The following is a 24,811-nucleotide window of genomic DNA, read 5'->3' as shown; positions in this document are numbered from 1 at the left end:
CCTGATGAAACACACACATGGGGGGGGGGGGATACCTCCTGATGAAACACACACATGGGGGGGGATACCTCCTGATGAAACACACACATGGGGGGGGATACCTCCTGATGAAACACACACATGGGGGGGGGGGATACCTCCTGATGAAACACACACACATGGGGGGGGATACCTCCTGAAGAAACACACACATGGGGGGGGATACCTCCTGATGAAACACACACATGGGGGGGGGGGATACCTCCTGATGAAACACACACACATGGGGGGGGATACCTCCTGATGAAACACACACGGGGGGGGGATACCTCCTGATGAAACACACACATGGGGGGGGGGGGGATACCTCCTGATGAAACACACACACATGGAGGGGGATACCTCCTGATGAAACACACACACATGGGGGGGGGGGGATACCTCCTGATGAAACACACACATGGGGGGGGGGATACCTCCTGATGAAACACACACATGGGGGGGGGGGGGATACCTCCTGATGAAACACACACACGGGGGGGGGATACCTCCTGATGAAACACACATATGGGGGGGGGGGATACCTCCTGATGAAACACACACACGGGGGGGGGGATACCTCCTGATGAAACACACATATGGGGGGGGGGGATACCTCCTGATGAAACACACACATGGGGGGGGATACCTCCTGATGAAACACACACATGGGGGGGGGGATACCTCCTGATGAAACACACACACGGGGGGGGGATACCTCCTGATGAAACACACACATGGGGGAGGGGGGGGATACCTCCTGATGAAACACACACATGGGGGGGGGGGGATACCTCCTGATGAAACCACACACACGGGGGGGGGGTACCTCCTGATGAAACACACATATGGGGGGGGGGGGATACCTCCTGATGAAACACACACACGGGGGGGGGGGGATACCTCCTGATGAAACACACACATGGGGGGGGGATACCTCCTGATGAAACACACACATGGGGGAGGGGGGGGATACCTCCTGATGAAACACACACACATGGAGGGGGATACCTCCTGATGAAACACACACAGGGGGGAGGGGGGGGATACCTCCTGATGAAACACACACACATGGGGGGGGGATACCTCCTGATGAAACACACACATGGGGGGGGGGATACCTCCTGATGAAACACACACATGGGGGGGGGGATACCTCCTGATGAAACACACACATGGGGGGGGGGGATACCTCCTGATGAAACACACACATGGGGGGGGGGGTACCTCCTGATGAAACACACACATGGGGGGGGGGATACCTCCTGATGAAACACACACATGGGGGAGGGGGGATACCTCCTGATGAAACACACACATGGGGGGGGGATACCTCCTGATGAAACACACACACATGGGGGGGGGGGATACCTCCTGATGAAACACACACATGGGGGGGGGATACCTCCTGATGAAACACACACAGGGGGGGGGGGGATACCTCCTGATGAAACACACACACATGGGGGGGGATACCTCCTGATGAAACACACACAGGGGGGGGGGATACCTCCTGATGAAACACACACATGGGGGGGGGGGATACCTCCTGATGAAACACACACACATGGGGGGGGGATACCCTCCTGATGAAACACACACATGGGGGGGGGGGATACCTCCTGATGAAACACACACACATGGGGGGGGGGATACCCTCCTGATGAAACACACACACATGGGGGGGGGATACCTCCTGATGAACACACACATATGGGGGGGGGGGGATACCTCCTGATGAAACACACACATGGGGGGGGGATACCTCCTGATGAAACACACACATGGGGGGGGGGGGATACCTCCTGATGAAACACACACACGGGGGGGGGGATACCTCCTGATGAAACACACACATGGGGGGGGGGGGATACCTCCTGATGAAACACACACACTGGGGGGGGGGGGATACCTCCTGATGAAACACACACATGGGGGGGGGGATACCTCCTGATGAAACACACACATGGGGGGGGGGATACCTCCTGATGAAACACACACACATGGGGGGGGGGGGATACCTCCTGATGAAACACACACTGGGGGGGGGATACCTCCTGATGAAACACACACATGGGGGGGGGGGATACCTCCTGATGAAACACACACACATGGGGGGGGGATACCTCCTGATGAAACACACACATGGGGGGGGGGGGATACCTCCTGATGAAACACACACATGGGGGGGGGGATACCTCCTGATGAAAAACACACACATGGGAGGGGGATACCTCCTGATGAAACACACACATGGGGGGGGGGGGGGATACCTCCTGATGAAACACACACACATGGGGGGGGGGGATACCTCCTGATGAAACACACACATGGGGGGGGGATACCTCCTGATGAAACACACACATGGGGGGGGGGGGGATACCTCCTGATGAAACACACACATGGGGGGGGGGATTACCTCCTGATGAAACACACACATGGGGGGGGATACCTCCTGATGAAACACACACACGGGGGGGGGATACCTCCTGATGAAACACACACATGGGGGGGGGGTACCTCCTGATGAAACACACACATGGGGGGGGGGGATACCTCCTGATGAAACACACACACGGGGGGGGGATACCTCCTGATGAAACACACACATATGGGGGGGGGGGGATACCTCTGATGAAACACACACATGGGGGGGGGATACCTCCTGATGAAACACACACATGGGGGGGGGGGGATACCTCCTGATGAAACACACACACGGGGGGGGGGTACCTCCTGATGAAACACACAAAGGGGGGGGGGGGGATACCTCCTGATGAAACACACACACGGGGGGGGGGGGATACCTCCTGATGAAACACCCACCTGGGGGGGGGATACCTCCTGATGAAACACACACATGGGGGAGGGGGGGGATACCTCCTGATGAAACACACACACATGGGGGGGGGATACCTCCTGATGAAACACACACATGGGGGGGGGGGATACCTCCTGATGAAACACACACCTGGGGGGGGGGGATACCTCCTGATGAAACACACACACATGGAGGGGGATACCTCCTGATGAAACACACATATGGGGGGGGGGGGGATACCTCCTGATGAAACACACACACATGGGGGGGGGGGATACCTCCTGATGAAACACACACATGGGGGGGGGATACCTCCTGATGAAACACACACATGGGGGGGGGGGGGGGAAACCTCCTGATGAAACACACACATGGGGGGGGGATACCTCCTGATGAAACACACATATGGGGGGGGGGATACCTCCTGATGAAACACACACATGGGGGGGGGGGATACCTCCTGATGAAACACACACACATGGGGGGGGGGATACCTCCTGATGAAACACACACATGGGGGGGGGGGATACCTCCTGATGAAACACACATATGGGGGGGGGGGATACCTCCTGATGAAACACACACATGGGGGGGGGGGGATACCTCCTGATGAAACACACACACATGGGGGGGGGGATACCTCCTGATGAAACACACACATGGGGGGGGGGGGATACCTCCTGATGAAACACACACATGGGGGGGGGGGATACCTCCTGATGAAACACACACATGGGGGGGGGGATACCTCCTGATGAAACACACACATGGGGGGGGGATACCTCCTGATGAAACACACACATGGGGGGGGGGGATACCTCCTGATGAAACACACACACATGGGGGGGGGATACCTCCTGATGAAACACACACACGGGGGGGGATACCTCCTGATGAAACACACACATGGGGGGGGGGGGGATACCTCCTGATGAAACACACACACGGGGGGGGGATACCTCCTGATGAAACACACACAAGGGGGGGGGATACCTCCTGATGAAACACACACATGGGGGGGGGGGGATACCTCCTGATGAAACACACACACATGGGGGGGGATACCTCCTGATGAAACACACACAAGGGGGGGGGGGATACCTCCTGATGAAACACACACACATGGGGGGGGATACCTCCTGATGAAACACACACACATGGGGGGGGATACCTCCTGATGAAACACACACACATGGGGGGGGGGATACCTCCTGATGAAACACACACATGGGGGGGGGGGATACCTCCTGATGAAACACACATATGGGGGGGGGGATACCTCCTGATGAAACACACACATGGGGGGGGGATACCTCCTGATGAAACACACACACGGGGGGGGGGGATACCTCCTGATGAAACACACACATGGGGGGGGGATACCTCCTGATGAAACACACACACATGGGGGGGGGGATACCTCCTGATGAAACACACACACATGGGGGGGGATACCTCCTGATGAAACACACACATGGGGGGGGGGGTACCTCCTGATGAAACACGGGGGCTCCTCTGTGGGCGCCCCCGTCTCTGCGTTGCGCAATGCGGCACTGCGGCTGCTTGCTGGAGGACATCAAGGCTGCGTGCTGTGTTTGGGCTGTTGGACGCGCTCTGCTTGTGGGGTCCTTTGTTTGGCCTCAAATGTTCATCAGAGGCTCATCTGGGATAAAAATAGACACGAGCGTCATCACGAGACTTTAATTAATCATGTTCATCGCATCACGAGACTTTGTCACATTTAGTTTATTGATGAGCCGATGACAAGAGAGAGAGAGTCGGGTTGGAAGCTCTATAGACACAAGGTGATGCTCTCTCTCTCTCTCTCTCTCTCTCTATCAATGTGGTCTCTCTCTCTATCAATGTGGTCTCTCTCTCTATCAATGTGGTCTCTCTCTCTCTCTCTGTATCAATGTGGTCTCTCTCTCTCTCTCTGTATCAATGTGGTCTCTCTCTCTATCAATGTGGTCTCTCTCTCTCTCTCTCTATCAATGTGGTCTCTCTCTCTCTCTATCAATGTGCGTCTCTCTCTCTCTCTGTATCAATGTGGTCTCTCGCTCTATCAATGTGGTCTCTCTCTCTCTCTCTCGCTCTATCAATGTGGTCTCTCTCTCTCTCTCTCTCTCTATCAATGTGGTCTCTCTCTCTCTCTCTCTGTGTATCAATGTGGTCTCTCTCTCTCTCTCTGTATCAATGTGGTCTCTCGCTCTATCAATGTGGTCTCTCTCTCTCTCTCTGTATCAATGTGGTCTCTCTCTCTATCAATGTGGTCTCTCTCTCTATCAATGTGGTCTCTCTCTCTCTCTCTCTCTGTATCAATGTGGTCTCTCTCTCTCTCTCTGTATCAATGTGGTCTCTCTCTCTCTGTATCAATGTGGTCTCTCTCTCTCTCTCTATCAATGTGGTCTCTCTCTCTCTCTCTGTATCAATGTGGTCTCTCTCTCTCTGTATCAATGTGGTCTCTCGCTCTATCAATGTGGTCTCTCTCTCTCTCTCTGTATCAATGTGGTCTCTCTCTCTATCAATGTGGTCTCTCTCTCTCTCTCTGTATCAATGTGGTCTCTCTCTCTCTGTATCAATGTGGTCTCTCTCTCTCTCTCTATCAATGTGGTCTCTCTCTCTCTCTCTGTGTATCAATGTGGTCTCTCTCTCTCTCTCTGTATCAATGTGGTCTCTCGCTCTATCAATGTGGTCTCTCTCTCTCTCTCTGTATCAATGTTGTCTCTCTCTCTATCAATGTGGTCTCTCTCTCTCTCTCTCTCTATCAATGTGGTCTCTCTCTCTCTCTCTCTATCAATGTGGTCTCTCTCTCTCTCTATCAATGTGCGTCTCTCTCTCTCTCTGTATCAATGTGGTCTCTCGCTCTATCAATGTGGTCTCTCTCTCTCTCTCTGTATCAATGTGGTCTCTCTCTCTATCAATGTGGTCTCTCTCTCTATCAATGTGGTCTCTCTCTCTCTCTCTCTGTATCAATGTGGTCTCTCTCTCTCTCTCTGTATCAATGTGGTCTCTCTCTCTCTCTCTGTATCAATGTGGTCTCTCTCTCTATCAATGTTGTCTCTCTCTCTCTGTATCAATGTGGTCTCTCGCTCTATCAATGTGGTCTCTCTCTCTCTCTCTGTATCAATGTTGTCTCTCTCTCTATCAATGTGGTCTCTCTCTCTCTCTCTCTCTATCAATGTGGTCTCTCTCTCTCTCTCTCTATCAATGTGGTCTCTCTCTCTCTCTATCAATGTGCGTCTCTCTCTCTCTCTGTATCAATGTGGTCTCTCGCTCTATCAATGTGGTCTCTCTCTCTCTCTCTGTATCAATGTGGTCTCTCTCTCTATCAATGTGGTCTCTCTCTCTATCAATGTGGTCTCTCTCTCTCTCTCTCTCTGTATCAATGTGGTCTCTCTCTCTCTCTCTGTATCAATGTGGTCTCTCTCTCTCTGTATCAATGTGGTCTCTCGCTCTATCAATGTGGTCTCTCTCTCTCTCTCTGTGTATCAATGTGGTCTCTCTCTCTCTCTCTCTCTCTCTCTCTATCAATGTGGTCTCTCTCTCTCTCTCTCTGTGTATCAATGTGGTCTCTCTCTCTCTCTCTCTCTCTCTCTCTATCAATGTGGTCTCTCTCTCTCTATCAATGTGCGTCTCTCTCTCTCTCTGTATCAATGTGGTCTCTCGCTCTCTCTCTCTCTCTCTCTGTGTATCAATGTGGTCTCTCGCTCTCTCTCTCTCTCTCTCTCTGTATCAATGTGGTCTCTCGCTCTCTCTCTCTCTCTCTCTGTGTATCAATGTGGTCTCTCTCTCTCTCTCTCTCTGTGTGTATCAATGTGGTCTCTCTCTCTATCAATGTGGTCTCTCTCTCTCTCTCTCTCTGTGTGTATCAATGTGGTCTCTCTCTCTCTCTCTCTGTATCAATGTGGTCTCTCTCTCTCTCTCTCTCTGTATCAATGTGGTCTCTCTCTCTCTCTCTGTATCAATGTGGTCTCTCTCTCTCTGTATCAATGTGGTCTCTCGCTCTATCAATGTGGTCTCTCTCTCTCTCTCTGTGTATCAATGTGGTCTCTCTCTCTCTCTCTCTCTCTCTCTCTCTATCAATGTGGTCTCTCTCTCTCTCTCTCTGTGTATCAATGTGGTCTCTCTCTCTCTCTCTCTCTCTCTCTCTATCAATGTGGTCTCTCTCTCTCTATCAATGTGCGTCTCTCTCTCTCTCTGTATCAATGTGGTCTCTCGCTCTCTCTCTCTCTCTCTCTGTGTATCAATGTGGTCTCTCGCTCTCTCTCTCTCTCTCTCTCTGTATCAATGTGGTCTCTCGCTCTCTCTCTCTCTCTCTCTGTGTATCAATGTGGTCTCTCTCTCTCTCTCTCTCTGTGTGTATCAATGTGGTCTCTCTCTCTATCAATGTGGTCTCTCTCTCTCTCTCTCTCTGTGTGTATCAATGTGGTCTCTCTCTCTCTCTCTCTGTATCAATGTGGTCTCTCGCTCTATCAATGTGGTCTCTCTCTCTCTCTCTGTGTATCAATGTGGTCTCTCTCTCTCTGTGTATCAATGTGGTCTCTCTCTCTCTCTCTCTGTGTGTATCAATGTGGTCTCTCTCTCTATCAATGTGGTCTCTCTCTCTCTCTCTCTGTGTATCAATGTGGTCTCTCTCTCTCTCTCTCTCTCTCTCTATCAATGTGGTCTCTCTCTCTCTATCAATGTGCGTCTCTCTCTCTCTCTGTATCAATGTGGTCTCTCTCTCTCTCTCTGTGTATCAATGTGGTCTCTCTCTCTCTCTCTCTGTATCAATGTGGTCTCTCGCTCTATCAATGTGGTCTCTCTCTCTCTCTCTGTGTATCAATGTGGTCTCTCTCTCTCTGTGTATCAATGTGGTCTCTCTCTCTCTCTCTCTGTGTGTATCAATGTGGTCTCTCTCTCTCTCTCTGTGTATCAATGTGGTCTCTCTCTCTCTCTCTCTGTATCAATGTGGTCTCTCGCTCTATCAATGTGGTCTCTCTCTCTCTCTCTGTGTATCAATGTGGTCTCTCTCTCTCTGTGTATCAATGTGGTCTCTCTCTCTCTCTCTCTGTGTGTATCAATGTGGTCTCTCTCTCTATCAATGTGGTCTCTCTCTCTCTCTCTCTACCGGGTTGAAGACACAGGAACAAAGCAGCAGCAGATAGAGAGACTCTCAGTTCGGGTTCGTAGTTATTTCATTTTAAACTTTAAAACTTCTCGGTCTGTGTTGTAACGTGTGTTGTTTCTAGATGCCAGTCAGTGAAATATGTGCACTATAATATCTGAGATAGCGTTGTTGGCTCGCGAGGTGTTGCAGCTAAAAGGCGCTTGAGAGGCTGCTGGCTTGAAGCGGGTACCTTTCAGCACCACCTGGAGTGGACAGCTCCCCAAGAACAAGTGAAGGAAGGCAGACAACATGGGGGGCAGGCCTGTTGTTGACCCCCCATGGGCCTGTTGTTGGGCCTGTTATTGGGCCTGTTGTTGACCCCCCATGGGCCTGTTGTTGACCCCCCATGGGCCTGTTGTTGACCCCCCATGGGCCTGTTGTTGACCCCCCCATGGGCCTGTTGTTGGGCCTGTTGTTGACCCCCCATGGGCCTGTTGTTGACCCCATGGGCCTGTTGTTGGGCCTGTTGTTGACCCCCCATGGGTCTGTTGTTGGGCCTGTTGTTGACCCCCCATGGGCCTGTTGTTGACCCCATGGGCCTGTTGTTGGGCCTGTTGTTGACCCCCCATGGGCCTGTTGTTGACCCCATGGGCCTGTTGTTGACCCCCCATGGGCCTGTTGTTGACCCCCCCATGGGACTGTTGTTGACCCCCCCATGGGACTGTTGTTGACCCCATGGGCCTGTTGTTGGGCCTGTTATTGGCCCCATGGGCCTGTTGTTGACCCCCCCATGGGACTGTTGTTGACCCCCCCATGGGACTGTTGTTGACCCCCCCATGGGACTGTTGTTGACCCCATGGGCCTGTTGTTGGGCCTGTTATTGGCCCCATGGGCCTGTTGTTGACCCCCCCATGGGACTGTTGTTGACCCCCCCATGGGACTGTTGTTGACCCCCCCATGGGACTGTTGTTGACCCCATGGGCCTGTTGTTGGGCCTGTTATTGGCCCCATGGGCCTGTTGTTGACCCCCCCATGGGACTGTTGTTGACCCCCCCATGGGACTGTTATTGGCCCCATGGGCCTGTTGTTGACCCCCCCATGGGACTGTTGTTGACCCCATGGGCCTGTTGTTGGGCCGGTGTTGAACTATTGATTCAACATAAAATGACTTGAAATTTAATAATAATGCATTTTATTTATAAAGCACTTTTCATTCAAAAAGAATCTGCTGTCACGACCGAACAAGGACTCCAAACTCACGACTCGAGGGAAAGCTACAACAAAAAATCGCCGTTTAATAAACTGGAACAAACAAACAGAAAATCAACATGAACAAAGTAGCAAAGAAACTAAACTGGGCAAATAGGAACAAAGTAACTAAATAACTAAATAACATGACCTGGTAACTGGTGCATTGCATGGAAAGGGCTGGTTCTCTGGCCCAGGACAAAGACAGACAATATATACACAGGTAAGGGCACAGGTGGAAACAATCAGGGGCGAGGCAGCCAATCAGATCAGAGGAACACCCAGGGGGAGGAACAAGAGGAGTTGACTTTCAAAATAAAACCGGAAATCACGAGACAACATGGACACAAGACAAACTGATTAACTCAACACCGTTTCTTGGACATGACATCTGCTATATTTAATGCAAACACACTTTAATTTAGTAATAACACCACTAGTTTTGTGAACTTATTTTTACTAGTTATTTTAAACCTTCATCATAGTTTTAGTAGAACGTTTAATATGTATAATGTTTTAGAATATACATGGTAAAATATAAACGGAAACATTATTTATATTTAAATTAAATGTAGTGTAACAACAACACACATTGTTACTGTTGTTTTAATGCAGCCATCTGTTCTCAAAGTTGTTGTCACTTCAAACTTGTTGTTGTTGTTGGCAGTGAAAGTTTGTGCAGAGCTTCATTTATTGGATAATAAACCACTCCAGTACAACTAAGTCATCATAAACACACGTTGAGAGCAGCTGCATTGGCATTCAAGAGCAGGAATATAGAAGCTGAATATTCATGCAGCTTTCTTCTGCTACATTTTAATCCATTTACTTAATTAATACACTGAAAAACAGTTAATACAATAATGAATTTCATTTGCATTTAAATGATGTGGTTACAAAAGCTATTAGTTAGCACATAATTACATGCAACGGTTTTGGATTAAATCCTAAAAATACTTTTAAAGGAGTTTCTTGTATCCTTCAGCAGAAGCTTTTTATGCTCAAGGAACATGATTTAGATAAGTTAATTGTAAAATGTAAAATGACATTAAAGCACAGTAAATTCATTACAAAATATTTAAAATTCCGTTGTCAATATAGGAGGTTAATCAAATGACTATTTCATCACTATTTAATTTCTGAAAATCAGTGAATATGATTCAACTTTATAATTATATTTGAATGTATTTGTTACTTAAGTTATTATAATTAACCACCAAAGAAGTCCTCTCAATCAGCCTTTTCTGTTTTAAAATGCACATCTGCAAGCATAACATGCTTATCATGTGACCAGAAATCCAGTGTGCTTCTCCTTTTTGTGTGATGTGTTGGTGTGTGACAGGTGAACAGGTGAACAGGTGAACAGCTGTTCAAAGAGTGGAGTGTTTGGATTCCTGTTTAAAAAAGCAGTTCATCTCCTTCCGATTGGTGGAGTGGAGGGGGAGGAGCCTGCGCCTCCGTTGACTCTTGTGGCTCCACCCTCTCAGCCCAGTGTGTGTGCGGCAGACAGAAAGAAAGAAAGATGGGAGTGACATGAGAGGAGAGAAAAAGAGAGAGACGAGTGAGAGAGCAGCAGGTGTGATGACATAATAAACTGCAGCAACACTGCAGCAGGAACAAAGGGTCATAAACACCGCCATGAAACAAAACGTGTTGTTTGATCTCACACACACGCACACACGCACACGCACACACACGCACACGCACACACACGCACACGCACACGCACACGCACACACACGCACACACAGTGTTCTTGGTTCCCATTGTTGGAAAGGGGTTTTATTGATTGCAGTCCTGATTTATCCTGCAGTATTGAACGCCTCACAGAAGAGCTTTCCGCCGAAGCCTTTTGAAGTTACTAAAACATGATATTGATTTGCTGAAACAAACAAGTAGCCAATGTTTACACCTCTATATGTCATTCCTCTAGATACCCAGTTCAGGATGTCCATTCTGGAGCGGCTGGAGCAGATGGAACAGAGGATGGCCGAGATAACCAATCAGAACCTCAGCTCGGAAACCATGGCAACCAAGGGTGGAGGACCGGAGGGAGGCGCAGCTACTGACCAGCAGTCTCAAGTAAAGCAGAAAAGGAGTTTGAACCAGTCTGTCAGGCCTTTCCACAAGAGTCCACAGACAAACATCTGTGTGCCTCTGATCCTCCAGATCTCTACCGATCAAGGCTCGTTCGAGGGTCGCGTGGTGGTGGTTTGTGAGAAGATGATGTCTCAGCCCTGCTGGGCTTCCTCTAACCAGCTGGTTCACAGCAAGAACTCCAGAGGGATGACCTTACTGCACCTGGCTGCAGCTCAGGGCTACGCGGGCCTCATTCAGACCCTCATTCGCTGGCGGTGAGCGACGCACAATCACAACGCACCGTGGAGAAGACCGACAGCTCATCTCACTCGTGTGGTTTTTTTGCTCTGCAGCACAAAGCATGCCGACAGTATTGACCTGGAGCTAGAGGTGGATCCCCTCAACGTAGACCACTTCTCCTGTACTCCTTTGGTGAGTAATGAATATCAGTATTTCAGAGTGGGCTTGAGTGTGTCTTTCTTTCCCGTGTGTGATCTTTCTCTGTGGCCTCCCCAGATGTGGGCCTGTGCTCTGGGCCACACCGAGGCAGCGTTGGTGCTTTATCAGTGGGACCCCAGAGCTCTGAATATTCCGGATTCGTTGGGCCGCCTGCCGCTCAACATCGCCCGATCCCGGGGCCACACTCGATTGGCTGAGCTCTTAGAGCAGCTGCAGCAGACCCCTCACGCTCAGGGCCCGCCTGCCGACACGTGGATGGACCGGTGGAGAGGAGAGTCCCAGACCAGCGGGATGAGCAACAGCCCCACGCCAACCCCTCGCTCAGGTGGGAACCAGTTGTCTCACTTTAAAGGCTGCTGGTCGTAGCTCCAAAGACGTGAGACTGACATCAGTCAAAGCCACTAAGAATATTTCCCAAATGTTAAACTATTCTTTTGAAAAACTTAACAGCCATGTGTCTTTCCAGTAACTCTGGATATTCTATACACCTCTTAATGGACAGTCTGAAATAAAAACACATTATCGCTGTCTAGTTCTAGGTCGGAGTGGGTAACATATCTTTTATTTGACATTTTAATAAGTTAAAATATCCACTGAAGCAGGAATCTTATCGTCCAGCATCTCTGTTCCCCCAGAGCTGAGGAGAGCCAGGACGGAGAGCCAGCCAGATAACCAGAACCCCAGCTGGAACCAAACCGGACACAGAGCCCAGCAGGGAACCCAAGGAGAACAGGGAGGCCCGCCCCCAGCCAAGAGACTCAAACCCAGCCCCGACACCCAGCAACAGCTAGCTAACTCAACCCCCCACCCTCTCTCCACCCTCCTCCACTTGTCCCGTAGTCCTAACCCTCCATGCTCTCTCCTCCCCAACACCCCACTAAATCAACCCTCCAACCTCAGCTGTCAGAACACACCTCCTGCTAGCTCCAGCCCAGATCGGCCTCAGCTCTCCGGCGCTCCATTCTCCCACCTGCAGGCCAGGATAGGGGGGTCCGGGAGGGGCACCAGGTGGAGTCTGAGACCGACTCTGGGCCAGCGTAGCCTAGCCAGGAGGATCCTAGGAAAAGAACGACTGGCCGTTCATCTGCGCCAAAGGGTGCTGTCCGACAGGGGGGAAGAGTCAGAGCTGCTGACCTATCAGGAGAACACAGAGGACCTGCAGGTAGGGGGGCCCTTCTGATCTGGTTCCTTCACCCAAACCTGCTGTACTGGATGTAATGGACAATGTGTACAGCGTGCTTGTGATAACATACATGAAACAATGCATACAAAAATTTATGAAAACAACACTTTGACCCTCAGTGTGAATAAGAGGAAACTCCCATGATGAGGTTATGACAGATAAGGATATATATTGTATACTTTATATACTATTTATATACTTTGTCTACATTGTGTCTTCTTCCACACAAGCAGACACACACTAATATACACACACAAACATACACATAAACATACATATGCTGATGCACAGACTTGTACATTTCTCACCTAAATGTCTAAAAAGTAGTCCTCGCCTTGAGTATCATTTAGGAATTAAAACAAATGCCCAAATGAAAGATATTACTTTGAGGACAGCGGGCGTGAATATAAATGTGTGCGTGACGTCTGCTCTGCGTGTCGTGCAGATGGACATCACGATGCTCGCTGACCACATCATGGAGGCTTCGACTTGTCGGCTGAAGCAAGAGGACCTGGAGCCTGAAGCCGGCTGCAGGAAGGTGGGGCTCAGTGGTGATGTCAAGTTACTGTCTGGCTACCTCGGGGAGGTGGAGAGGTGAGTCCAGGAAGTCCTGGTTCCTTTACCTCACTCATCAAAACGTCTTTCTTAGTATTCAACGTTTGCTTTCCTCCCTGCTTCCATCCAGGTTTCTATACTCCAAGTCCCAGACGCCGAGCCCCAGACCACCTCTCTCAGGGCCTGAGGACCCGCCGAGTCCACCGGCTAAAGAAGCCCGCTCCGCCCCCCCTGACTGGACCTCCTTCCTCTGTGCAGCTATGAAAGAAGAGAGGGTGAAGAAGGACTCCTGTCTGGCCATGACTGAGGCCGAGCAGGGGCAGCTGTACGAGACCATCAGGCATGCTCTGCACTCCCTCAGAAAACACAAGGTACACCTGCTGCACTTCTTTGGAAAGGTATAAGGTGTGCCCAATAACCTGATGCACGTGCTTTTTAATACGGGTTATATCTCTATTGCAATCTTAAGCTCAAAAGACAATGAGCCGTTGAACATGTTCCCATTCAGGGCCCCATTCAGGAACACCGGAGAGAGATGGCAGCAGTGATCCAGCGCTGCTACAAGAGACACAAGCAGGTGAGACAGGTGAGACACACGCAGGTGAGACAGGTGAGACAGGTGAGACACACGTAGGAGAGACAGGTGAGACACACGCAGGTGAGACAGGTGAGACACACGCAGGTGAGACAGGTGAGACACACACAGGTGAGACAGGTGAGACACACACAGGTGAGACAGGTGAGACACACAGGTGAGACAGGTGAGACAAAAGCAGGTGAGACAGGTGAGACACAATCAGGTGAGACACACGCAGGTGAGACAGGTGAGACACAAGCAGGAGAGACACACGCAGGAGAGACAGGTGAGACACACGCAGGTGAGACACACGCAGGTGAGACACACACAGGTGAGACAGCTGAGACACAAGCAGGAGAGACAGGTGAGACACACACAGGTGAGACACACGCAGGTGAGACAGCTGAGACACAAGCAGGAGAGACAGGTTAGACACACGCAGGTGAGACAGGTGAGACACAAGCAGGTGAGACACACACAGGAGAGACACACGCAGGTGAGACACACGCAGGTGAGACACAAGCAGGAGAGACACACGCAGGACAGACAGGTGAGACACACGCAGGAGAGACAGGTGAGACACAAGCAGGAGAGACACACACAGATGAGACAGGTGAGACACAAGCAGGAGAGACACACGCAGGACAGACAGGTGAGAGACACGCAGGTGAGACAGGTGAGACACAAGCAGGAGAGACACACACAGGTGAGACAGGTGAGACACAAGCAGGAGAGACACACGCAGGAGAGACAGGTGAGACACATGCAGGTGAGACACAAGCAGGTGAAACACAAGCAGGTGAGGCACACACAGGTGAGACAGGTGAGACACACGCAGGTGAGACAGGTGAGACACACACAGGTGAGACAGGTGAGACACAAGCAGGAGAGACACACACAGGTGAGACAGGTGAGACACACGCAGGACAGGCAGGTGAGACACACGCAGGTGAGACAGGTGAGACACACGCAGGTGAAACACAAGCAGGTCAGACACACGTAGGTGAGACAGGTGAGAGACAAGCAGGTGAGACACACACAGGTGAGACACAAGCAGGAGAGACACAAGCAGGTGAGACAGGTGAGACACAAGCAGGTGAGACACATGCAGGAGAGACAGGTGAGACACACACAGGTGAGACACAAGCAGGAGAGACACAAGCAGGTGAGACAGGTGAGACACAAGCAGGTGAGACACATGCAGGAGAGACAGGTGAGACACAAGCAGGTGAGACACAAGCAGGAGAGACAGGTGAGACACAAGCAGGTGAGACAGGTGAGGCACACACAGGTGAGACACAAGCAGGAGAGACACAAGCAGGTGAGACAGGTGAGACACACACAGGTGAGACACAAGCAGGAGAGACACACGCAGGAGAGACAGGTGAGACACACGCAGGTGAGACAGGTGAGACACAAGCAGGAGAGACACACGCAGGAGAGACAGGTGAGACACACGCAGGTGAGACACACGCAGGTGAGACACACACAGGTGAGACAGCTGAGACACAAGCAGGAGAGACAGGTGAGACACACACAGGTGAGACACACGCAGGTGAGACAGCTGAGACACAAGCAGGAGAGACAGGTTAGACACACGCAGGTGAGACAGGTGAGACACAAGCAGGTGAGACACACACAGGAGAGACACACGCAGGTGAGACACACGCAGGTGAGACACAAGCAGGAGAGACACACGCAGGACAGACAGGTGAGACACACGCAGGAGAGACAGGTGAGACACAAGCAGGAGAGACACAAGCAGGTGAGACAGGTGAGACACAAGCAGGAGAGACACACGCAGGACAGACAGGTGAGAGACACGCAGGTGAGACAGGTGAGACACAAGCAGGAGAGACACACACAGGTGAGACAGGTGAGACACAAGCAGGAGAGACACACGCAGGACAGACAGGTGAGAGACACGCAGGTGAGACAGGTGAGACACAAGCAGGAGAGACACACACAGGTGAGACAGGTGAGACACAAGCAGGAGAGACAGGTGAGACACACGCAGGAGAGACAGGTGAGACACAAGCAGGAGAGACACAAGCAGGTGAGACAGGTGAGACACAAGCAGGAGAGACACACGCAGGACAGACAGGTGAGAGACACGCAGGTGAGACAGGTGAGACACAAGCAGGAGAGACACACACAGGTGAGACAGGTGAGACACAAGCAGGAGAGACACACGCAGGAGAGACAGGTGAGACACATGCAGGTGAGACACAAGCAGGTGAAACACAAGCAGGTGAGGCACACACAGGTGAGACAGGTGAGACACAAGCAGGAGAGACACACGCAGGACAGACAGGTGAGAGACACGCAGGTGAGACAGGTGAGACACAAGCAGGAGAGACACACACAGGTGAGACAGGTGAGACACAAGCAGGAGAGACACACGCAGGACAGACAGGTGAGAGACACGCAGGTGAGACAGGTGAGACACAAGCAGGAGAGACACACACAGGTGAGACAGGTGAGACACAAGCAGGAGAGACAGGTGAGACACACGCAGGAGAGACAGGTGAGACACAAGCAGGAGAGACACAAGCAGGTGAGACAGGTGAGACACAAGCAGGAGAGACACACGCAGGACAGACAGGTGAGAGACACGCAGGTGAGACAGGTGAGACACAAGCAGGAGAGACACACACAGGTGAGACAGGTGAGACACAAGCAGGAGAGACACACGCAGGAGAGACAGGTGAGACACATGCAGGTGAGACACAAGCAGGTGAAACACAAGCAGGTGAGGCACACACAGGTGAGACAGGTGAGACACACGCAGGTGAGACAGGTGAGACACACACAGGTGAGACACAAACAGGAGAGACAGGTGAGACACAAGCAGGAGAGACACACACAGGTGAGACAGGTGAGACACACGCAGGACAGGCAGGTGAGACACACGCAGGTGAGACAGGTGAGACACACGCAGGTGAAACACAAGCAGGTCAGACACACGTAGGTGAGACAGGTGAGAGACAAGCAGGTGAGACACACACAGGTGAGACACAAGCAGGAGAGACACAAGCAGGTGAGACAGGTGAGACACATGCAGGTGAGACACATGCAGGAGAGACAGGTGAGACACACACAGGTGAGACACAAGCAGGAGAGACACAAGCAGGTGAGACAGGTGAGACACAAGCAGGTGAGACACATGCAGGAGAGACAGGTGAGACACAAGCAGGTGAGACACAAGCAGGAGAGACAGGTGAGACACAAGCAGGTGAGACAGGTGAGGCACACACAGGTGAGACACAAGCAGGAGAGACACAAGCAGGTGAGACAGGTGAGACACAAGCAGGAGAGACACAAGCAGGTGAGACACACGCAGGTGAGACACACGCAGGTGAGACACACGCAGGTGAGACACACGCAGGTGAGACACACGCAGGTGAGACACAAACAGGTGAGACAGGTGAGGCACACACAGGTGAGACACACACAGGTGAGACACAGCAGGTGAGACGGCCTGATGGGATTGATGACATTGATTGATGGAAATTTATTAACACAACTATGATGCACATGCCCTCCAGCTGTGATCAATCGATTTGAGATAGCAGAAGGAAACAAAATGATTACAAAAATTGAGAAATACAAAATGATGATACAATGGTACTGTGGATTAAACACAACAACGGTACACGTCATTTATGGGATGGTTCACGCTGCGTACTTCTCCCTCTCAGTATGCACTTTATAAGAGGATGACCCTGGCAGCCATCCTGATCCAGAGTCGGTTCCGGAGTTTCCATGAGCAGAGGAAGTTCCAACAGAGTCGAAGAGCAGCGGTCCTCATCCAGCAATACTACCGCTCCTATCGACACTCCCTCGGGTACTTCACTCTCTCACACGAAGGACATAAGTATACAAGAGACGTCACTCTCTCACACACTTAAAGGACATAAGTATACAAGAGACTTCACTCTCTCACACACTTAAAGGACATAAGTATACAAGAGACTTCACTCTCTCACACACTTAAAGGACATAAGTATACAAGAGACTTCACTCTCTCTCACACGAAGGACATAAGTATACAAGAGACTTCACTCTCTCACACACTTAAAGGACATAAGTATACAAGAGACTTCACTCTCTCTCACACTTAAAGGCCATAAGTATACAAGAGACGTCACTCTCTCTCACACGAAGGACATAAGTATACAAGAGACTTCACTCTCTCTCACACGAAGGACATAAGTATACAAGAGACTTCACTCTCTCTCACACGAAGGACATAAGTATACAAGAGACTTCACTCTCTCACACACTTAAAGGACATAAGTATACAAGAGACTTCACTCTCTCACACACTTAAAGGACATAAGTATACAAGAGACTTCACTCTCTCACACACTTAAAGGACATAAGTATACAAGAGACTTCACTCTCTCACACACTTAAAGGACATAAGTATACAAGAGACTTCACTCTCTCTCACACTTAAAGGCCATAAGTATACAAGAGACTTCACTCTCTCACACACGAAGGACATAAGTATACAAGAGACTTCACTCTCTCTCACACGAAGGACATAAGTATACAAGAGACTTCACTCTCTCTCACACGAAGGACATAAGTATACAAGAGACTTCACTCTCTCACACACTTAAAGGCCATAAGTATACAAGAGACGTCACTCTCTCTCACACGAAGGACATAAGTATACAAGAGACGTCACTCTCTCTCACACGAAGGACATAAGTATACAAGAGACTTCACTCTCTCTCACACGAAGGACATAAGTATACAAGAGACTTCACTCTCTCTCACACGAAGGACATAAGTATACAAGAGACTTCACTCTCTCACACACTTAAAGGCCATAAGTATGCAGAGATGTCTTCTGACTCCTGAGTCTTCCTCCACAGCATCCTCCTGACAAAGAAACAGAACCAGGCTGCTCGCAAGATCCTGAGGTTCCTTCTCCGATGCCGCCACAGGTGAGGCCAACACCTCCTCACCCCACTGCACACACACACACACACACACACACACACACGTTCATGCGCTCTCCCCATTGATGCTAATCCTTGGTGTTGTTCTACTGTTCCTGTGAAGCCCCTTGATGGACCACAGGCCTCTGAAGCGGGTGAGTTTCCTTTCTTTTTTCTTCCCTCTCTCCTGTTTGCATGTCAGGGAGGGAGAGGGGGTCCTTTTGGCTCTCTCTCCCTCTCTTCTTCTTCCCTCCCTCCCATTCTCTCTCACATGCACAAGTATACACAAGTACACACAAGTACACGTCTCCGTCTCCAATGTGTGTGTGTCTTTCCCACCAGGGCCAGAGAGCAGAGAAGGGCCAGGGGTCCTGAGAGCCCACCGCCCCCTCAGCCTGTGAGCTATCAACCCCCCCGGCCCTCCATCTCCCCCCCCCCCCTTCTTTCTCACCCCATCTCCCTGTTCTCTCGAGAAGGAAACCCACTCTTCCCAGGCAGACTGAGGACAGGACAGGTGTCCATCATGGCAGCTCAGACAGCCTGCTGGGTCGAGCCCACAGCTCCTCCTCCACAGTTCACTGGGAGGCCATCACATTGACCTCATGGCATCCTTTGCACTCCTCATGGTGGCCGAGAAGAAGAGAGAGCACGAGGAGGCGCCCGGCCACGACATCCAGACTTTCGCGGCGGCGTCTGGACGTGCTCCGGATTAAAGCTCCTTCCACATGCAGAAAACATACAAATCCGGTTGCGTTTTGTATCCAAACAGAAATCCATGAAAGAATAAGAAAACATAAACCAAAAAACTCACTTCTGTGTTGCATTTGCATGCAAGGTTTCTTGGCTTCTTCCTCCTCTCCATCACCCTGAAGAGCCCCAGTGTCTCTCACTCTCACTCTGACTCACAGAGCTACTCGTCCGTCACCCGGTCCAAAGGGGAGGAACTGCACTTGAATGTAAGGGCGTTGATGGCCGGGGTCTGGATAACGATGTCTTCATGTGTTCCTTGGACTTTGTGTGGAGGCAGCACCCTGCTCTCCTGGCGTGGTGTCCGTGTGTTCAACTCGATGCATGTTTGAGCCGTGAGCTCCTGCATGCTTGCCAAACTGCTTTAGTGTTGTTTCTTTTGTATTTCTATGTGTAGTCGTGTCACTTACGTCCTCATCGACTGATCCTCGCCCTGTGTAATGTGAACTGTGTAAGGACAAATGACTTATTTCGGGTGCTTTTTTTATTTTGTACTTAATTTATTTATTTAAGGGTCTAATTATTTATTTAATTGGCTCAAGAGTGGTTCAGCTTGAGACTGGTTGTCCCCCCTTGTGTGGTAAAATATGACATGTCCCAATGGTTAAATGTCTCTGTTAGTTTGTTCTTTGCGTGAACCTCTGAACTAACTTTGAGGAGAGTCACATACCATGGCCTTGACTTCTTCTGGACTCTGAGGGGTCTCTATGCTCACTCTGTACAGGACATGGGTCGCATACAGGGCATTGGTCCCCATACTAGCCCATGTGGGCAATCAAATCCATATTTTGGACTATTGCATATTCCTGTATATAAACTGACGAGGTAAGGGGATACAAGGACCCTGAAACTTTTTCATAAGAGGACTGTATTTAAGATTATAAATTATTTTACTCCCATAATGAGAACTTAAGACAGAGACCTGGGTACACAGGATGCTTGTAAATAATGTAGATATTACAAACGGAGTAATGTGCATGAGATTTAAGACAAAGAAACAGCAAAAAGAAGACGCTAGTGGCTCTGGACTGTGAGAGGATTTTAACTGCTTCACTTTAAGAATATCCAGTATAAGTGTTACTGAAAAGAACATTTTGTTAAAGCATGCAACTGAAAAATCTAACGTTAGAATTATAAGTGGGAAAACAAACTTAGCTGAAACTTCAGATTTTTCAGACAAAACATTAACATTTGTGCTTTTGTTTCTTGGCTCGCAAAAATTAAACCCTTTTTGCCAGTAGTGCCAATTATTATGAATGCTATTTTGCCTAACAATATGTTATGTTGGGGAAGCCAACACCCAAAAGATATCAGTAAGATCCACAGACAATAAACCTGGGTACCAGAGACGGGTTCTGGGGTGGAGTCCACAGTATGAAGATGATACTAATGGCGACGGTCATTTTAATATGAATGCAATGAATGATGACCCAAAACTACATGATGTGGTTGTGCTTCAGCAACATACTCTCTTTTATCAAGACCATAATCTCACCAGAGGATCCGGCCTGGCCTCCAGTCAAAGCTCTCCATCTCCAACAGAATGTCTCCTCCTTTGGTTACGTCTTCTTTTCTCCTCATCGTCACTGCCATCATGATACGACATGTACGTTAGACTTCTGGAAAGCTCTGTTTAGAAAGTGCCTGCTCAATAACAGAAAAGTGCAAGCGAATATCAGGAAATATCTATTGTATGTCCTCCAAAAGGCTGTTTATTTTCCTAAAGTGTGTGTTCAAAGTGTTCAGCTTGATCTGAGTCTAAGTTAGGAGCTCTAATCTGTGGCTGAATGGATGCTCATGGCCTGGTGGGTGCTGTGTGTGGCTTCATGAGACCGTAATTACAGTATCACTTGTGTCAGTGTTAGACTCCTCTGTGTGTGAAAGGCAGCGCTGACTCACTTTCCTCAAGAGAAACACCGTGCAGCATTTGAAGGAAAGCATAACCCAACAGGACGAATAGCTTCCTTTCTTTTTCACACACACACACACACACACACACACACACACACACACACGTGTACACGTTCAGAAACAGCAACACTCTTTCTCCCTGTGCTTGTGTCTTTGGGAACAATGGAATCTCTCCCTCAGACTTTACTCAGGGTTGAAGAACAGGGAGATGGTATGTGTGGTGTGATGGTTGCTGACACAGAGTTGTATGTACTGGTGAGCGTGTGCACGTGTGTGTGCGTGTGCACGTGTGTGTGTTTGTGTATGTTAGGGATACTCCAGTTGTTCTTCACCTCGTGTCCGCTCATGTCCTTCTCATAGTCTCCTTCTGTGAGGAAGCAAGTGCTGCTTCATCGAGCTGCCTTCGCATCGCTTTTTCTACAAGAAAAGAAAATCTCCAAATCCGGTATTTTATCGGATTTGGTTTGATTAATAACTAAATTGGAAGCAAGTAATACGTATTGTTTCTATTGAAATACTTGCTCTTGTCTTAAACGCACAAGATTCTTGATACAAATAGTTCTTAAATAAAAAAAGGTAACGGCCACACATCGCCTCAATTTTCTTAAGTAAAAAGAAAAAGATAGTACACTGAAAGATTGACAATTGGACGACCTCTATTATGCGTGTTTGACATGTTTTCTGTATTTTCATCATACTGAGAGACAGCCATGGTTAGGGCCGCGCTGCCGGGAGCATTCATGGATCACGAGAACCTCCTCTTGACCCTCCTCTCACATCAGCACTCACAACACTGCTTTGGCCTCATAGATATACTCTATATATATATATATATATATATATATATATATATATATATATATATATATATATATATATACATACATACATACAGTCAAATATACACACAGGCCAACATGCAAATGCTTGCGCTTATCAGCATACACACACACATGAAAGTAGGCACACGGATTGCAGATATTCCATCAATATGTCCATGTTTTTGAAGAGGACGGTGACTGTAAAAAGTATATAGAGTAGGAAAAAAATTATAACATTAAGAAATAATGCCATAGTAGACAGCTGGTAGACATGCACAGAGATGGCCTCTGTTCTCATAGGAATGAGGCCTTGTTTTGAGGGGGCGTGGCCAAACTCCACATTGCATGCTAGAATGGTCGACCTTTATAGATAACCTCTGGCTCGACCTCTCCTCGCCGCCTTCTTCACCCGTCTTACCTCTCTCATCTCCTGCTGTACTCACACTTGCCTGCTGTTGTGTTCTCCATGCCAATCTCAGACTTTCATTCCTCTTTTTTATTTTTCCGTAGCCTAGTTTTTACTTTGTTTGTTTTACAAACGTGCATGCACAAGCATCACTGAACTGTTGATGTTTTTAAAAGAATACTTTGTTGCTGAGGCCATGCAAAGTGTTTTGAATATTGCCCTTATATGTGGAAAATGTCTTCTGAATGCTTTACATAATTTCTGCTGTAAAATGAAATCAGAATAAAAAGAAAATTTGCACTTTAACTTATTTATTTTGCCTCGTATTTATTGATGTAGTGTTTTTTAAAGAGAAAGTCGTACGTATGTTTTACTGCTTTTCTTATTTCATATTCTCAATCTGGGTCCATCGTATTTCTATACATGTTAGACCTTCATTTGCTCTTTGCTGGCTGGAGACACTTTGATGTTCTCCAGTTACCTCCAGAACCACCAGCCTGCACATTACTTCTTATACCTAAAGATGATATTCAGATGTGTGCACGCCTCCATGAGATCATCTATGATGTAAAGATGATATTTAGATGTGTGCAGCATGAGATCATCTATGATGTAAAGATGATATTCAGATGTGTGCAGCATGAGATCATCTATGATGTAAAGATGATATTCAGATGTGTGCAGCATGAGATCATCTACGATGTAAAGATGATATTTAGATGTGTGCAGCATGAGATCATCTATGATGTAAAGATGATATTCAGATGTGTGCAGCATGAGATCATCTACGATGTAAAGATGATATTTAGATGTGTGCAGCATGAGATCATCTATGATGTAAAGATGATATTTAGATGTGTGCAGCATGAGATCATCTATGATGTAAAGATGATATTCAGATGTGTGCAGCATGAGATCATCTACGACGTAAAGATGATATTTAGATGTGTGCAGCATGAGATCATCTATGATAAAGAAGTGAACACGCCTCCATGAGATCATCTATGATGTAAAGATGATATTCAGATGTGTGCAGCATGAGATCATCTATGATAAAGAAGTGAACACGCCTCCATGAGATCATCTATGATGTAAAGATGATATTTAGATGTGTGCAGCATGAGATCATCTATGATGTAAAGATGATATTTAGATGTGTGCAGCATGAGATCATCTATGATGTAAAGATGAGATTCAGATGTGTGCACGCCTCCATGAGATCATCTATGATGTAAAGATGATATTCAGATGTGTGCAGCATGAGATCATCTATGATAAAGAAGTGAACACGCCTCCATGAGATCATCTATGATGTAAAGATGATATTTAGATGTGTGCAGCATGAGATCATCTATGATAAAGAAGTGAACACGCCTCCATGAGATCATCTATGATGTAAAGATGATATTCAGATGTGTGCAGCATGAGATCATCTATGATAAAGAAGTGAACACGCCTCCATGAGATCATCTACGATGTAAAGATGATATTTAGATGTGTGCAGCATGAGATCATCTATGATGTAAAGATGATATTCAGATGTGTGCACGCCTCCATGAGATCATATATGATGTAAAGATGATATTCAGATGTGTGCAGCATGAGATCATCTACGATGTAAAGATGATATTTAGATGTGTGCAGCATGAGATCATCTATGATGTAAAGATGATATTTAGATGTGTGCAGCATGAGATCATATATGATGTAAAGATGATATTCAGATGTGTGCACGCCTCCATGAGATCATATATGATGTAAAGATGATATTCAGATGTGTGCAGCATGAGATCATCTATGATGTAAAGATGATATTCAGATGTGTGCACGCCTCCATGAGATCATCTATGATGTAAAGATGATATTTAGATGTGTGCAGCATGAGATCATCTATGATGTAAAGATGATATTCAGATGTGTGCACGCCTCCATGAGATCATATATG

The 24,811-nt window shown here is 48.6% G+C and overlaps 1 protein-coding gene across 1 annotated transcript in view; it reads left to right on the top strand.

Moving 5' to 3' along the window:
- The window catches only part of LOC117730363 (calmodulin-binding transcription activator 1-like), an 82,991-nt gene extending 63,599 nt beyond the window's left edge, over positions 1-19,392 (top strand). The window contains 12 exon segments of the mRNA XM_034532041.1: positions 11,110-11,258; positions 11,346-11,530; positions 11,609-11,687; positions 11,772-12,039; positions 12,350-12,876; positions 13,343-13,491; positions 13,583-13,823; positions 13,961-14,053; positions 17,731-17,869; positions 18,867-18,987; positions 19,106-19,136; positions 19,324-19,392. Coding sequence (XP_034387932.1) covers positions 11,110-11,258; positions 11,346-11,530; positions 11,609-11,687; positions 11,772-12,039; positions 12,350-12,876; positions 13,343-13,491; positions 13,583-13,823; positions 13,961-14,053; positions 17,731-17,869; positions 18,867-18,987; positions 19,106-19,136; positions 19,324-19,356 — 2,015 coding nt within the window. The 3' untranslated portion in view covers positions 19,357-19,392.
- The last annotated feature ends 5,419 nt before the right edge of the window (positions 19,393-24,811 follow it).

The sequence above is a fragment of the Cyclopterus lumpus genome, chromosome 5 (genome assembly GCF_009769545.1).
Source record: "Cyclopterus lumpus isolate fCycLum1 chromosome 5, fCycLum1.pri, whole genome shotgun sequence".
Classification (NCBI taxonomy): domain Eukaryota; kingdom Metazoa; phylum Chordata; class Actinopteri; order Perciformes; family Cyclopteridae; genus Cyclopterus; species Cyclopterus lumpus.
This window is presented reverse-complemented; position numbering and strand designations above follow the sequence as displayed.